Source organism: Taeniopygia guttata, chromosome 8 (genome assembly GCF_048771995.1).
Source record: "Taeniopygia guttata chromosome 8, bTaeGut7.mat, whole genome shotgun sequence".
In the NCBI taxonomy this organism is placed as follows: Eukaryota; Metazoa; Chordata; class Aves; order Passeriformes; family Estrildidae; genus Taeniopygia; species Taeniopygia guttata.
The window spans coordinates 24,129,809-24,145,455 of NC_133033.1; the positions used below are offsets into that span (position 1 = coordinate 24,129,809).

At 42.4% G+C, this 15,647-nt stretch overlaps 1 protein-coding gene across 3 annotated transcripts in view; it reads left to right on the forward strand.

Moving 5' to 3' along the window:
- Nucleotides 1-14,964, forward strand: part of SWT1 (SWT1 RNA endoribonuclease homolog) — a 24,671-nt gene extending 9,707 nt beyond the window's left edge. The window contains exons 11-19 of one of the 3 annotated variants that reach the window (XM_030279463.4): nucleotides 727-863; nucleotides 1,516-1,664; nucleotides 2,924-3,062; nucleotides 3,861-4,006; nucleotides 5,129-5,337; nucleotides 5,561-5,689; nucleotides 11,846-11,912; nucleotides 12,584-12,648; nucleotides 13,887-14,964. In XM_030279463.4, the coding sequence (XP_030135323.4) occupies nucleotides 727-863; nucleotides 1,516-1,664; nucleotides 2,924-3,062; nucleotides 3,861-4,006; nucleotides 5,129-5,337; nucleotides 5,561-5,689; nucleotides 11,846-11,912; nucleotides 12,584-12,648; nucleotides 13,887-13,992 (1,147 nt within the window). In that variant the 3' untranslated portion in view covers nucleotides 13,993-14,964. Of the gene's footprint in view, nucleotides 1-726; nucleotides 864-1,515; nucleotides 1,665-2,923; nucleotides 3,063-3,860; nucleotides 4,007-5,128; nucleotides 5,338-5,560; nucleotides 5,690-11,845; nucleotides 11,913-12,583; nucleotides 12,649-13,886 lie in introns of those variants that run through there. The other 2 variants (XR_003961710.4, XM_030279464.4) reach the window with 2 other exon arrangements.
- The last annotated feature ends 683 nt before the right edge of the window (nucleotides 14,965-15,647 follow it).

Consider the following 15,647-nt stretch of genomic DNA (forward strand, 5'->3'; position numbering starts at 1 on the left):
CAGGTGAAGCCAGCTTGGAGGACTAATACTCCTTGGCTTTGCTCTGGTCTTGGCTGGAACCGGTTCCTGCACTGTTTAATGAGTGAGGTTAAAACTCTGAGCACCATTTGGATTGTTCAAGCTGACACAGGTGGCTGCTGAAAATGCCATTTGTCACAGTATTCATAGGGTAGTGATGGTAATTTTAGGTTTCACTGATCAAAAAACAGGAGGTGACTTCAGAACTGGTTTTCATCCAAAAATCCCTTTATCCTCTACCAGTATAAGCAATGGGAAATTTTGAGAAAGTACTGGCATGCGACTTTGTCCTGGATTTCTAAAGTAGTTCTGCTGGAGCAGAACCTCAGAGTGGCATCTGGGATAAAGATTTGGCCAGCAGAATAGTTAAAAAGGGTCTCAGCAAGGAGAATTGACTGTAGGCATCAGGTAAGATAGTACTGTCGTAGAATTACTGCCTGGTTTGCTTTCTGAGATCATAGCAACTAAGCATCACTGCTGTAATCACTGCTGCAGTAATTATAGCTATTGCTTTCTTAAACCTAGACCCTTAAACACTTCTCAGTATGTTTCTCATTTTTTTTTCTAATTTTCTGGTTTAAATTTTGAACTACTTCTAATTGCTTGAGGAAGAGAACTTTGTCTATATAATGAAGTTCACAAAATAAGTTTTCCAAATACAGTGTGCTGCTTTTATTCCTTTGTTGACAGAAATTAATTATTTTCTAGGGATGATAAAAATCTGTGTAATAAAGCCATTGTGAGTGAGGTCAAGGCATTCTGCAAAGCTGATCTAGTCACTGCTCTGCAGAATGTGAATGCAAACAGGCCCCAGAACTCTGAGAAGCTGCAGCAGCCAGAGCAGGGTGAGTCTGTGGAGTATGGTGGTTTGTGAGTTTGTAAAAATCCATGGGGTAGAGGAAGAACAGTTGCTGCTATACCTTCAGTTTTCTTGTGCTTTGAATCCTTAGGAATGCTTTTTATTTGGGGAAGGTTTTTTCAAAGGTTTTCTGAAAGTTTGAGATGTTAATTAAGCCATTTGTCTCAAAGTTCTAGGAAATTTAAAGAAGATGTATTTTAATTTTATGCATTAATTTCCTGTGTTTAGAGTAATTTAAAAGGAGTCCTGAACTTTTTGGGACTGAAGAAAGTTTTTTTCATTTTTCATTTTTCCAAAGATACAGCTCACAGAGATCAGAAGTGATCCTCTTGTGCTTGCTGATAACCCTGTTGGCTGTATATTATCTAAGTTATTTAAGGAAAAAGCTGTGGAGTGAGATCACTAATGACTAATACTCTGGGGAAATAAACCTTGGTTAGTAGCTCTTAATTAAAAATACACAGTACAAGTGGGTATAACTAGAAATTCTTGAAACTTAATTAGCTGTAGCACATCAGCTTTATAAACCAAGGTGCAGTCTGTCTTTATTTATGGGGACAGGTTCTTTATGTGCCATCAACATGAATTAGATATAAACCCAGTTTCAATAAATACCTTATGTGTCATTGGTTTGACAGATACAGAATTTGGGAAGACAAGAGCTGATGCTGATTTTACTGCACAATTCCCAAATATACTTCCAGACCTTGAAAAGAACTTAGGAGAAGCTTTGTCTTGTATTTTGGAGACTGAAATGAAACTTGCATTTGGAAACCTGTGGATAGAGGTGGTGTCTTACATCATCTTGCTTGATATTTTGATTATTGAAAGGTTTGAATGTCCTTGGTATTTTATTGCTATTAATACCTGTGCCAAGCCAAACCCAAGTCATCCAGGTCCCTGATATAATTGACAGGGAACAGCTCAGTGTTCACTTCTAATATTTCATTTTATAGCAAGATTATCCTGTTTGACCACTGGTGTGCAACTCGTGCAGTATTTTAATGAAATTTTAATGACACAGTAACACAAGCTGGTGTTTCCTCAGTGTGAAGTTTCAGAATTCTTTTTATTAGTGGCGTTAAAATTCTGTTTCAGCTTTTCTACTCAAGTAAAACCCTGCACTGTAAATACATCCTGCCAGAAATCATTCCATCATGTTCTGTATAATATCAGGGTATTTGTTGCAGGCATTTTTTCCCCACCAGAACTGTTTTTCCCCAATGTGAAACTGTTCACAGCTAAATTGATTCCAGTGCAGATACAGAATGACAAGGGTACTAATGAGACTTCTGAACATGCTTGCAAATGTATGGTTTGCAGAAGATAAATACCCATGTATTAAGGCAAGGCACTTTCAAATCGTCCATCCTTTACTTTAGATTCCATTTTATAGCTGGTGGGGCATTGTTAAAACTTTACATTTATTGCAGATAAGCCTCTGTGGCTTTCAAAATCCCCGAAAATCATGAGATGACTGTTGTTTCCCAAGCTGCCCTGATTATCTGCTAAGTTTTTAATCACTCCTCTATTCACTTAGTTAATTTATTAAAACATATCTTCACACACTGGTTTCAGTTGATAGTAGTGAATTCTCAATTGTTTTGCAATACACGTATGTTACTTCATGTGTAAATAGTCACGGTGTTTATTTTTACTTTGTAACAGTACTGGAAAATCAAAGGCATATTTACTGTTGTTCTTTTTGTTCTTGTTACTGTTGGCTTTTGTGCACAAGTAACTCATTAGATCAGTTTTGACATAAAAAGTATTAAGAGTTTTTGAGGCATGGGGAACCACAATTCATGAGACTGATTGTGCATTACTTCTGAATGAGCATCACTGTTTGACCCATGGTGCTGCTGAATTAAATTTTTATTAATAGGTAAACTTGTTTAAATCTGGTCTCATTTCTGAGGAATCACTGAATTTCTCCTTCAGCAGTCACAAATCATCACATCCTTGAAGAACAGAGCAGTTGTGGGATGTATAGAAATATGTCTAAATGAAAACCAGCCTTTGTATTTATACCATACTGTCTTCCAGATCCTCTATCTGAAGCCACCATGGACCTTAGCAAACCTGCTGAAATGTTATAAAAAACACTGGATGGCTGTTTTTGGTTATGTGGTGCCAAGGAGTTTACTTTCAACCATTGAATGTCTTTCTAAACACCTTGATGCAGGTAAGTCCCTGAGAAAGTTAAATATGAACTTGTAAAAAGCCTCCATGTTCTAGTTTGAGTTGTGGAACTGACTGTGTATATTAATGGTCACCAAAGTCTGAATTACTTTTAAAAAACAAATAATCCTTTTTCCTCATTTGCCCCCATGTTATGTGTGACCAAATTATCTGCATTTACCAAAAAATGTATGGAGGAGCAAAGGATATTTAATATGGTATGTGAGGACAGGGAGATTTGTTTTAAAAAGTAGCCAATGAAAATAAAACCCCCACAAAGCTTCCATTTATTTAAAGATGTCTTTGAGCATTTGATTTAGACAGACAGACGTGTTGAACTCCCCCAGAGGGTGCTGGGCACTGCCCAGGCTCCCCAGGGAATGGGCACAGCCCCAAGGCTGCCAGAGCTCCAGGAGGGTTTGGACAACGCTCCCAGGGATGCACAGGGTGGGATATCTGGGGTGTCTGGGCAGGGCCATGATCATGTGTGTCCCTTCCCACTCAGGATATCCTGTGGTTTCTTGGTTCTATCTCCTTGGGATATTGCTGTTCTGCAGAATTATTTTAGATATGCCACTTAATCCTTGTGCAAGATCCCAGGATAAATTTGGAGGACTTGGTTAAGGAGTGAGCAATCTCATGCATGTTTCTCTGAGATTGTTGAACCTGATGCTTCTGAACCATTTTCCTAGGCTTTTCATGTGTTTCTGTTAATCTAGGTATTTGAGTATTAAAGTTGCCTGCCAAGACTGTTAAATCTTTACTTTTTTTTCTCTCTCTTACGTTCATGTCTAAACATCAGATAAACCATTTGACTCCTCAACAGTGCGTATCCTACTTCAGGAATCCAAAACATTGCTCCATGCTTTCAGCTGCAGGTCAGACTACAACGGTGTCCTGCCCCAGGCTTATGCTGAAGTGGCAAAACTGTGTGAGACCCTCGGGGGGGTAAGGGCAGCTTTGGTGTTTGTCCACTTCATCCCATCCTCAAGTTCTTCTGTGCACCAAACCTGGCTTAGATTTCTTAATTTTTCCCATAATTTCCACTGATTACTGTAGGAAATGTTTCTGGGGGGGGTTTCAAAATGAAGAGACCCTGACTTTAACTTTTATTTTCATGCAGTGAATATCTGCTGATACATTTTTTCCCTAATAAATGTGTTAGTATTGGAATGGTGACTGAAAGCCATTATTTTGTTTTAGTTTTATATTGCATTTGTATCTGATGGGCCTTAGAGGTTAAACTTGCTGTTTTGCCTTATGACATGGGTTCCATACTGCTGATCTTAAGTGTGTTATTTCATTTTTCATTGTCTTTGTAGCTGAAGAAGGGACTCCCTTGTATCACATGGTTTGTGGTGGTTGTCCTGGCCCCTTTTGTGTTCTCAGAAGTTGGTTTTCACTCCCAGCTCAGCTCTTGAGTTGCTGTGGAGGATATTCCAACTATCTTGGTTTATGGTTACTGTCAGTTCTTTATGTAGTGACGTAAAAACTGGAGTAATGAGCATGGATGAAATATTTGGATTTATGGGAAAGAAGATAGGTCAGAACAGCTGTAAAGAGTTCTTGGTGTCTTTGGAAAGGGTGAAAGGGAAAGAAAGGTCAGGAGTTACCTGTGCTGGGACCTCTGTGCAATGCAGTCAGCCCTGAACCTGATATTCTGCTACCATGAGAATCAGGTTCTGTCTGAATCTGAAAATTTGTCAGGAAGGAAATTCCTCCCTGTCAGGGTGGGGAGGCCCTGGCACAGGGTGCCTAGGGAAGCTGTGACTGCCCCTGGATCCCTGGGAGTGTCCAAGGCCAGGTTGGATGGGGCTTGGAGCAACCTGGGACAGTGGAAGGTGTCCCTGCCCTTGACAGGGGTGGGACTGGATGGGCTTTAAGGTCCTTTCCAGCCCAAACTATCAAGAGAAGCTTTGGATGCAGAGACTGTAACCAAGGTGACTTAAAGAGTTCAGCCTTGCTTCTTCAGCATTGCTTTAAAAAGATCTGTAGAAGTGTGTAGATTCTGGTTTTCTGAAGTTAGGAACCAAATACATTGATTATTTGTTTGCTGAACTGTTTTATAAGGTGAGGGCAGACAGTGAGCAGGATTTATCAGAAGACATCATGGTTCTTTCAGAAAATGCTGCGTGTGAAAAAATGGAAGCCACGATGCCTAGTCTGCAAAGCACTGAGGAAAAAGAGCTACAGCCCAGCTTTCATGTGGCTCAAGAAAACAGGCACCAGGAAATCTGGTTGGTCCTGGAAGGTGTTTGGAACACCATGAACTTGTACAGGTACAGCTTGCTAAAGGGACTCAGAAACACATAACCTTAACTTTGAAACAAGCACACTTTAGAAACTCTGCTGTTTTACCCATAATTAATCTAAATTGATTAAAAAAAAAATTGGTCAAAAAAATTGGACAACCTGTCACAGTAAAGTCGGGAGCATGCAAATTGTTATGTCAGAGCTTTTTAAACTGGTTTTCTATCTCTTCTTTGTTTCTTTTAATTTCAGTATTGAGCTATTCCAGAAGCTGGACCCCAGTGCAGTGACCATGGCTGCCAAGGGCTCGTTTGAGGAGGCTTTTTTGGGCCTGCAGAAGCTGTTGGCAGCAGTGAAGGACATCCGAGAGGGCATTGGCAGGTGAGCACTGCAGCTGGGCACACAATGTGTGACAGGCACCTGAAGTCACAGAAGTCTGAAAGACTTCAGCACCAAGCCCCTCTTCATTCTAGTGTGCTTGGTGACATCATTTGCAGTAAAAATCCTGCTGTCAAGGCTGCCTTGAACCATTGGTAGCAAAAGATCATGGCAGTGTTGCAGACGTGGAGATCTCTTGCAGGGAATTGCCTTCGATGCCTGGGATTTGTTTTCCAGTTTGAGCAGCAAGTCACCTCTCCTCAGGTGTAACTGGAGCTATTAATGATTATGATTAATACATCAGTTTTGATGGCAGGAACTTTGAATAATTCAGGGCATTTGTGTTTCAAATGTGAGGCCCACTCAGGTGGGGGCAAAGTTCCAGTAGAGTGAGGGATGTAAAGAACTGTTCCCAGTTCAGGTGCTCTTCACGACAGCCATAACAACGACAATCAGCTGCATTCTCTCTTTAGGCAAGATAATATTCCCTCTGTCTTCACAGAATCACAGAATCCCGGAGTGGTTTGAGTTGGGAGGGAGCTTAAAATCCAGTGCCACCCCTGCCATGGGCAGGGACACCTTCCACTAGCCCAGGCACCTCCAAGCCCCATCCAACCTGGCCTTGGACGTTTCCAGGGATGCAGGGACAGCCACAGCTTCTCTGGGTGCCCTGTGCCAGGGCCTGCCCACCCTCACAGGGAACAATTCTTTCCCAATATCCCATCTAACCCTAGCCTTTGGTAGGGGGAGCCCCATCCCTCCACTATTTTTTTTACAACTCAAAAAAATTGGAAGTTTCAGGAAGAATAAGGAACCTCCTGTGTTGTCTTGGCTTAGTTTTTTTTTCATGGCAGTGAAATATAGATCCATTCAAAGAATTACAGTCCCTCTTTCAAATGTAAATGATCAAAATTCTATAAAAGCAGAAGCAGAAAAATATGGGTAGAAAAGAGAGTTTGAGCAGCTGAATGCTGATGGATTCAATTTATTCCTGGTGGGTTTTTTCCCTCTAAGGAAATTGTTACAGTAAAGTAGGTTTCTGCTAAACTTTGCTCTCTTCATTCTGATGCAAAAGGTTTTGCAACAGATCCTGTGGTATCAGTTTATACATGTGGTGGATGAGATTAAATGGGAATATGGAATATTCAGAATGGTTATTTTTGTGTTGCAGAGGTGTTTATTGAAAACTGTTGGTTTTCTTTGTGGGAGAGCTCTGTAAAAATAAAAGCTCTTAATAAATAAAAAAACACAGGCTGATTGTTGGAATAGAGTAGTTTTCCTGGACTCTTTGGAAATGCCTGCTCTGATGTGCAGGTTTGCAGTAGGTGGCATCATGGAGCAAGAAAAAGGGAGAATTTGCACCAAGCATTTGCTGCATTGGCCTTGAGTAGAGGAATTTAAGGGAGTTGGAGAGTTCTGAGGAGCTTTTCCAAAGAGCCAGGAGCCAGGTTAATGTCTCAATGTAGTTTTATGATTATTACCAAGTATTAAAGCAAAAATTCAGAAGTTTTCAAAGGATCAGAATGGTTGAGGTTGGAAGGGACCTTAAAGCTCATCTCTTTCCACCCCCTGCCATGGCCATGGGCAGAGACACCTCACTTTCATTTTGCTCTAAACTGACTTCGCAGCATATTTATTTTTCTTGATTTTTGAAAAAAATGCCTCTCAGTGACTTAATCTAATGGCATGATTGCAGAAGAGGAGGCACTGGAGAAAAAATAGTGAGAAAGTTCTGTCTTGAATATTTGGAGGTAACACAGCTTTTAGTGATAAAATACAGCTCATTCTGTGATTCCTTCTGATCCCTGCTGTCCAGAACAAAGAAGAGAGAAAATATCTTGTGGAAGTTTTACCAGTAAATTATGTTGAAATTTCAACTGCGTTAAAAGTTTAGATTTTCAAATTGTTAAAAACAACTAGAAAAACATGATAATGCTTTTTGAGATAAATATAATGATACCCTTAAGCATAAAAAAATACTACACCAGTGGCACTACTCCAGCTATTCAGCCTTGATGGCCAGAACATGTTAATGACAAATACAGATACAGAAAAGGAAAAAAAAAAAAAAGCTGTTTCATTGAAGATGTGTCAGTAACAGCTTTTGGCATGTTACCCTGTTCTGATGATTTCTGTAACACTACGCAGATTTTTTTTATTTTGTCTTGATTTCTTCCTCTAACAGCACTGGTAGCAGATAGGTTTTGTATTGCACAATTCTGCATGCCAGCAATGACGGCTCTGAAATGAAAAATAATCAATACAGTTAGCATATTCTAACTATATCCCTTTACTATTGGTAATGGGCAAAGCTATGAAACCTGTGAAATTTAAGCACCCAGTAAAACTGTGAAACCATTACAGGATTTTAAATAATTTTGGATTGAGGACTTGTGTTCTCACTGGTGGCTTATATTTGTATTTGGGTTGGGTATTATTTCAAACCAGTTAACTGGGGCGCCTTATTTAAGGTCTCTTAAATTAACTCTTTAAAATAAAATAAGGGTTTACATTAGCTGATGTTTACCCTCAGCTGAATAGAACTTGTGATTCTAAGCTTCTTTATGCAGCCCTAGGGAATTGGACATTGTCTTCATGTTTCCTGCCAGGTTTCTTTTATATAACAAATCCTTGTTCATAGGAAAGAAAGAAAATTCAGTCTTGGGTGAATTGATGCAGTTATTTCAAGTTGGATTTTTTCTTTTCATCTCTTGTCTAAGAAAGAATTTTTTTGTTCATATGCCAACTTGAAAATCACACACAGATTATAGCATATACACTTAGATACAGGCCTCCTAAATATTTATACTAATATGCTGTCACCTGTAAAATATTTGTCTGTTACTGACTGCATAAGGAGGCTGAGTTCTGCTTTTCTAATATTATATCTAAATTTAATTTCTCTTGCACTCCCAATGGTTTGGAAAAATGTGGCTTAGTCCAGGACTCCATAAACATATGTAAATTAAAAGTGTAATTTCTTAAGATTTCAGTAGTGCAGGAGAGTGTTACTATATCAGAACTGATCACTGAATTGAAATAATTTTAAAACAATTTTGCAGTGTTACAAGCTTTAGTACAGAATTCCTCAGATGCATAGAAAGTGTGTCCTCTTTATTTTTTCAGCTGGTCACTGGAGGAATTGAGGTCTCCTCTCCTTGATGTCTCAATAGAGAATTGTCTTCATTCCCTTAGGCTCTTGTCTCAGTTAATAATTTCTGCCATAAAGTTGCTGGTTGAGGAGCTCTGCCTTTAATCTTCTCTGCACACAGTCTCTTTTTGGAAGTAAAATGGAAATTAGCTCTCTGTTCAAAAAGTATCAGACATTCCAGTCACCACTTGTTTGATCTTCATGGTTTTATGCACTTAGGTGAAACTTGAAACTGAACTTACCTGCAGCCCTCTCTGCTGTCAGGCCCAAATTGCAATGTTCTGTTGTGCCAATTTGAATGACAGCTGCAAGAAACAAAGCTCAAACAGAGCTGGGGTGGGCAGTGCTCCCCACGGGCGGGGCAGAGGTGGTGCTGTGCAGCTGCTCACGCTGTGGTGCCTTTGGAGTAGTCTGAAAAGCAGAAAGCTTTCAAACGTGGGGCTGCAGAAGCCATGGTGCTTTGAGCCTGTAGAGCCAGGGGTGCCAGCAGGGGCTGATGGCTGGGACATTTCTGCAGGGAGAGAAGGCACAGAGCTTGGCTTTGGTGGATTTCCCAGCTGGCTGCTGTGGAAGCAAGCCCTGGCCTGTGCTGGTGGCTGTAACCCCACTGGAGCCCCTGGTGCAGCTCAGTGAGGAGTTGGGACTGAGCCACTGAGAACGTTGGGGTTCCCATTTCCCATCTCCTTTGCTTCCTTGATGTTCAGGCAGTGAGATTAAAAGGGGCTGTTAATGGTGAGGCTGCCTTTTCTGCCTTCAGATGCCAGCCTTTTAGATGGAGCTCTGGGTTTGGTAAGTGGGTAATGCTCTGTGCCAGCTCTGCCAGCCTGAGCTGTGACAGAGGGACAGCTGAGTGGGACAGCCCTGGGGGCAGAGCTTCCCCCGGGTGTCACAGGGGATTGCACACAGTCCCTCCCACCAGACCTCCCTTGTCCCTGCCCTCATGGGGTCTTGGGACACCTGGAAGGCTGGCCTGCTTTCACTGCCACTTGGCTTGTGGGCTGGGCTTTTTCACTTCTACTTGATAAGTTCATTCCTGGTCCATTCCAAATAGGCTTTGCTTTCTCACAGATCTTCTCTGTGCACATTTTCATCTATATCCTATCCATTTCTATTTATTATTGTATCTTACACCTTGTGTTTGGCATGAGATGAGTGACAGGACAGGAAATAAAGGAACATTGGGAGTGGTTTGCGAAGCACTGAGATAAAATCACCCAGTGTGACTGTGTGCTTTTCTCCTCCTGCCCCCAAGACAGCATTTAACCTCCAATTGGTGGCAGATACCCATAGTAATTTATTGGGTCTTTCTGTGACATTCCTTTATTTACCTCACATGCTCAATATTTCCAGAAAATTCTGTAGAACCACGCTGGAGTTCTTAGGTTGAAGCTGAAGTACAGAAAGGGGCTGTTTTAGTGCGGTTCTGCAAGGCTGTGCTGATGGAAAGCCCAGGTGGTTCCATGGATTTCCACCCTCTGCTTTTGAACCACTGTGGGGAGAGGAGCAGCTGGGAGTGGGAGCTGCTATGGGGGGAATGGGATCTGCTGGGGAGGGGGAATGGGAGCTGCTATGGGGGGAATGGGATCTGCTGGGGAGGGGGAATGGGAGCTGCTATGGGGGGAATGGGATCTGCTGGGGAGGGGGAATGGGATCTGCTGAGGAGGGGGAATGGGAGCTGCTATAGGGGGAATGGGAGCTGCTGTGCAGTTCCAGCTGCCAGGATTCCCAGCGTTTCCATGGAGGGTTGCTGGCAGCTTCTCCCTGCTGGGGTTTTCAGCTGTCAAAGCCAATTGTTGCTGAGGTGCCCGGGGAAGGTTCTGAGGTGTTTTTAGGCAGAGCAGCCAGTTGGTTCCTTTCCTGACTTGTAGTTGGCAGGTTTAAGGCAAACATTTTGGGTACTGCTTCTTAAGAAGTGGGGGCAAGAATGCATGACTAATTTTTGGTGACAATTCCTATGAAAAATGATGAGAAAAAGCAGTGGATACTCTGCTTTTAAAGTAGACTCTACAGTAAATCCTGTGCTGTGTCATGGTCTTCCAGCCTGCTTCAAACACAGGGTCCTTTAACTGGTATTTTTAAAGTTATTCTGTTACTTTCCTGTTTTTTTCAATTCCTAATTAATTCATTTATAAATGAAGCTTACAGCTTGCAAGAGGAAGGAGACAATTTGGGCACTTTCCCATGGGAAAGTAAATAGAGCTTTCCCCAAAAGATTTTCCAAGTCTAGTCATTATCTTAATCATGATTTAACTATGTAAGACTTAAAAATTCAGAATTTTCTCAGTATTTTTAATATATATAAGGTGTTACTTGTGTTTTAATTTTGTGTTGATTTTAAAGTGTGTTTTGCAGCATTTAGGAGTGTTCTGCTTTTCCTGGTAAATGCAAATGAAGTTACACTAAGGTGGAAGTGAATTGTATCTGCTTGAATAGATGAGGATAATTAATTTTGTTAAAAAGCAACTTCTTTACTGGATTGGATTTGGAGCTTGTGGAAAAGGGTGTCCATCAAAGTGCTTCCTGAAAGCCACCTCTCTTCAGCTGCTACATCCCATTGGCCCTTGGCAGAATTTGGGTGGGAATTGGTGATTATTAGAAGTAGCAAAAATGGAAAGTGAGTTGCAGCATTTGGGCTGCACATGGGCATCTGAAGGGAATGAGTTAAAGCTGGGGTGGGAATGTTGTGTATTAGCCCAGGGGCCTCACTGGTGGGCACCAAAGGCCTTTCAATTAGTGCTGGGTTTCCTCCCTCCTCCCTCATTCAGAAATGGCTCACAAAGACATGGAGGGAATTTTTAATTAGAAAAAGCCTCCAGAAAAGTCCTCACAGAAATAATAAGCTCTTTAATTCTGTTAGAGTAGTGGAAGGGAAAATTCTTCAAAGTTCATAATTTCCATTTTGTTCAAGTAATTTTTTTTCCCCTGAAGATTTCTGACTCATTTTTTTAACTCTTTCATAGACTTCTTTTCTACTTTCTTTAAAGCCATCCCCAAACTTTTCTTTTCAGAATTTTAACCCCAACCAGCAGTTTCCAAGATATTTGGACCCTCTATAGCTTCCTCAGAAGACATGAGGTATGACTTTTTTTGGTGTTTGATCACTTCATTTACAGCTTTTAATTTAAGCTCTGAGGTCATGTCTCATCACTGTATTTCCATTAAGAATTTTGATTATTTGCTCTTATTTATTAGTTGTTGAATATAAAGATAGATTTTGGTTGGATTGGAACAAGTATTTGAATTGTTCATGTGATTTGCTGAGTGCTCGCTTGGTGTGAATGACTTGCTGTTGAGAGTAAAAAGCCTTGAAATTAATGTTTTCAGTAGAATATTTCTGTTTAATATGTTACATATTTCAGGCTTGCAGTGCTCTGCTGTGCAGGGAAATATATTTGGGGTTTGGGCCTTCACATATATTTTTGGAATTGATGCAAGTCAGAGCTTATTTAATTTGAGATACACACATATAGCTATATATATGTATATGTAAATAAAACTGTAGGGTAATTTAAGAGGGGAAGAAGAATTATTTAAGATCTTTTATTTTTTGTGCAGAAGTGGTTAGAAAATGGGGATGGAATTTATAATATTGCATTTTATTACAGGATAACTTTTTTAATGCATTGTCTCAACATGAGAGCCTGCTAGGGAATGCATGAGCTGTATCTGCTATTCCTACTGTATAATTGTAGAAGACATGTGATACTTGATGAATGACTATATTAATTCTTTCATCTTTGTTTTAGATCAATAACAGTCTGAAATTCACTGCTGAGGAGCTGTATGAATGTGTTTCACAGGAGCTCTACAGGTGAGCCAGTTACTGACCCCACTGGGGGCTTGAGGCAGCTTTTTCACCTGTATTAACCAAGGTACCATGAGAGGAATCATCTGGGTCAGTTAGAATCCCCCTTTATAGGAATAGTGTAGGGAAAAATAAATGGGGGATTTTTAAAATTCCTTTTTAAATTTTAGTGCCTGATTAACACAGAGCATAAGAGGACAGGAATTAAATTGGACTTGAGGCATCAGTGCCTACTTGGTTTTTTTCAGCTGATAGAGGTGTTGAGCCCTCTTTCCTCTGCCAGTGGTTTCTGGCTCATTTCTTTAGGAATTTGTGTCACTGGAGGTTTGTGAGTCCAGGCTCTGGGAGGTTTCTAAAATGCCATCATGGATTTTTAATAATAATAAAGGACAGGTAACTGGATTTTGTTGTTTGTGGATATTGAATGAGCTCTCACCAGCCAGGATCAGCTGAGTGAAAGGCTGGAGGGTGAATGATTCTAAAAAGCTTCCCTTTGCCTGGATTCATTCTGGGTTCCTAAATCTTCCACGAGATTCAAGGTGCAGATTGCAAGATCAGGAAGCAAAGTTATTCAGGGAGGGAGACATTCGGTATTTGTATCACTAATAAAAGATAGTTTAAAAGTTTTACGCCCACAAGTGGACAGTTCTAGGCCTGTATTGATACAGGCATAAAAAAAAATTGTGTAGAAATTTGTGCTCAGCAGAGTAAAACTCTGGAGAGTTCCCTGGCAGCCCTCAGGCTGTGCTTGGGGAACTCAGTGATTGAGGTTTTCTTCCTTTTTGAGGAGCAGCTTTTAAATGGTGTTTTGAGAAATGTTTACAAAAGATTCTAAGGGCATGTGATCAGGTCGAGATTACTTTTTTGAAAAGGTCTAAGTCGTAAGGGGGTGTATCCAGATCCTTACTTAGAGTGTGAGTACAGGATATGTCAGTGCAGGAAGGATGGCTGAACTGAACTTCCAGAATCCCAGATCTCTGCATAAGGTTGATATCAGTGACATCAATTGTTCCCTGACAATTGTTCCACTTTACCTGCCCTAGAAGGGAACAGGAGTTCTGCCTGTGGCAGCTGTGGCTTGTCTGTTGTAAGGAGCTCATGTGAAATCCTCAGATTTAGCAGCTGTAGTGTGAAAGTCACTGCTGCTGCTTCAGTTTGATGGAAACATCTATGAAAATGTAAGGAGTATTGGTAAAGACGCCTGTTCTGCTGTGTCCTGCTAACCTTTCTCTCCTGTCTCCCAGGGAAAGGCTGGAAGTGGGCTGCTGCCAGCTGGCACAGCTGGAGCAGACGCTGGAGCAGTGCCAGGCGTCCGTGCACAGGGAAGCCGAGAGCCGGGGCTGGCTCTGAGCCGGGCTCAGCCGTGTGAGCTCCGCCTCCTCACGGGGAGGAGAGAAGTGCTGGAGGAGCCAGAGCCCTGCCGGCTTTTCTTCTCGAAGGTGCTGGTTTGGGCCGGAATAGGAGGGAAAACACAGTTTCACGTGGACATTAAATGTTGGGATTTCTGCTGAGAATTCTGTTCACTACTAGAATGTTCTGTATTGAGTGAGGGCGCTGCTGGATAGCCATGGAGAGCCAGGAGAAGCAGGGCTGCTGTGGGATTTAGCAGCTGTGCTGTGCTGCTCTGAGCATCCAGCACTCCTGTGAGGAGCTGAGCTGTTAACAGCTGTATAGGAAACCCCTCTGTTTGTTTTGCTGGTACTTTACAAGTCACAGGTGAGAGAAAGGAATCTGTTGTGTCACCCAGGGGTAGGAAGTAGCTGAGTGCAAGGCCAGGAATGAAGGACTGACCCACAGACACAACGTGTGTGTCCTGTGCAGTGAAGGCTTCAGAGATGTAGAATGGGCAAAAGAGCAGGTTGATGCTTGTTTTTCCTTAAAGACAAAACAGACCCCCCACCCTCGTGCAGGTGTTTGTCCCATATCCCTTTTCAGAGGAAAGGGGCATTTCTGCTTTGTTTAAGAAGGCACTTTATCTTCATACAGTGGAAACCTGCTAGCAGTGCTCTTGGGGAAACTCCTTATCCTGCTCTTGCCACATCCTTCTGGAAGGTGGGCCTGGGTCCCTCCTGCTCTCCGGCTGACATCCCTCTCTGGCTGCACTGGTGGTTGCTTTCCAGAACTGCTTTAAGTCCATGAAACTTTCCAAAAGCCATTTTCTAAGGCCTTTAACGCTACCTCTTCTTGTATGTATTTGTACAGAGATGAGCTGACTGGCAAAGTTCTCAAGTGTCTATTTTGATACTAACTTTTGGATGTATTCGTAAATTCTTGATTGTAAAAATGTAATTTATTGTTACATTAAACAGTGGTTAATTCTGAGTGGCTCTGCCCAGTTCCTGTGGATTCAAGTGCAGTGCAGTCCTGCCCAGGCCCCAGTGGCAGGGAATGGGGTGGGATTCCTGTTGGAGCACAGTGACTGTGCGGGGCTGTTCCCATGGGGGTTCTGCAGCCCTGGGAGCAGCGTGGGGATGTTGGCTCAAAGGTGATGCTGTGCTCACAGATGCTGGCTGCTCTGTGGGCAGCTGGCTGGGAGGGGCTGTTGTGGAGGATGAGTCTGCCTGCAGGGGCTGGTGTGTTTTCCCACTCCCAGGGGAAGCTGGAGCAGCAGGCTCCCGCCCCACTGCACAGGCCCTGGCCTAGCACCAGTGTGGCTCATCCCTGAAGGTGAAGCAGTAGCTCCAGGTGCAGCTTTGCACCTCTGTTGTGCATTTGCGAGTTTGAGTGGCCCCTGTCCCCCCAGCCCTGTGGGGCACCACCCAACCTGCAGAGAGTTTCTGTACACAGCCCTTGAGCAGGGAAAGGCCTGGCCCAGTCACTCCCAGGGGCTGTGGTGCTCCGAGCCCCACTCCCTCCAGCAGCGAGTCTGCCTCCACTGCAGGCATGAGGGACATGGACACTCCACCCCCTGCCCTGTGCCTACACCCATCGCAAACCACACTTTTAGTGTCTCCTCTTTGGACACCGCCTCCTTGAAGAAAAGGACACAGAGCCAGGTCAGGGCA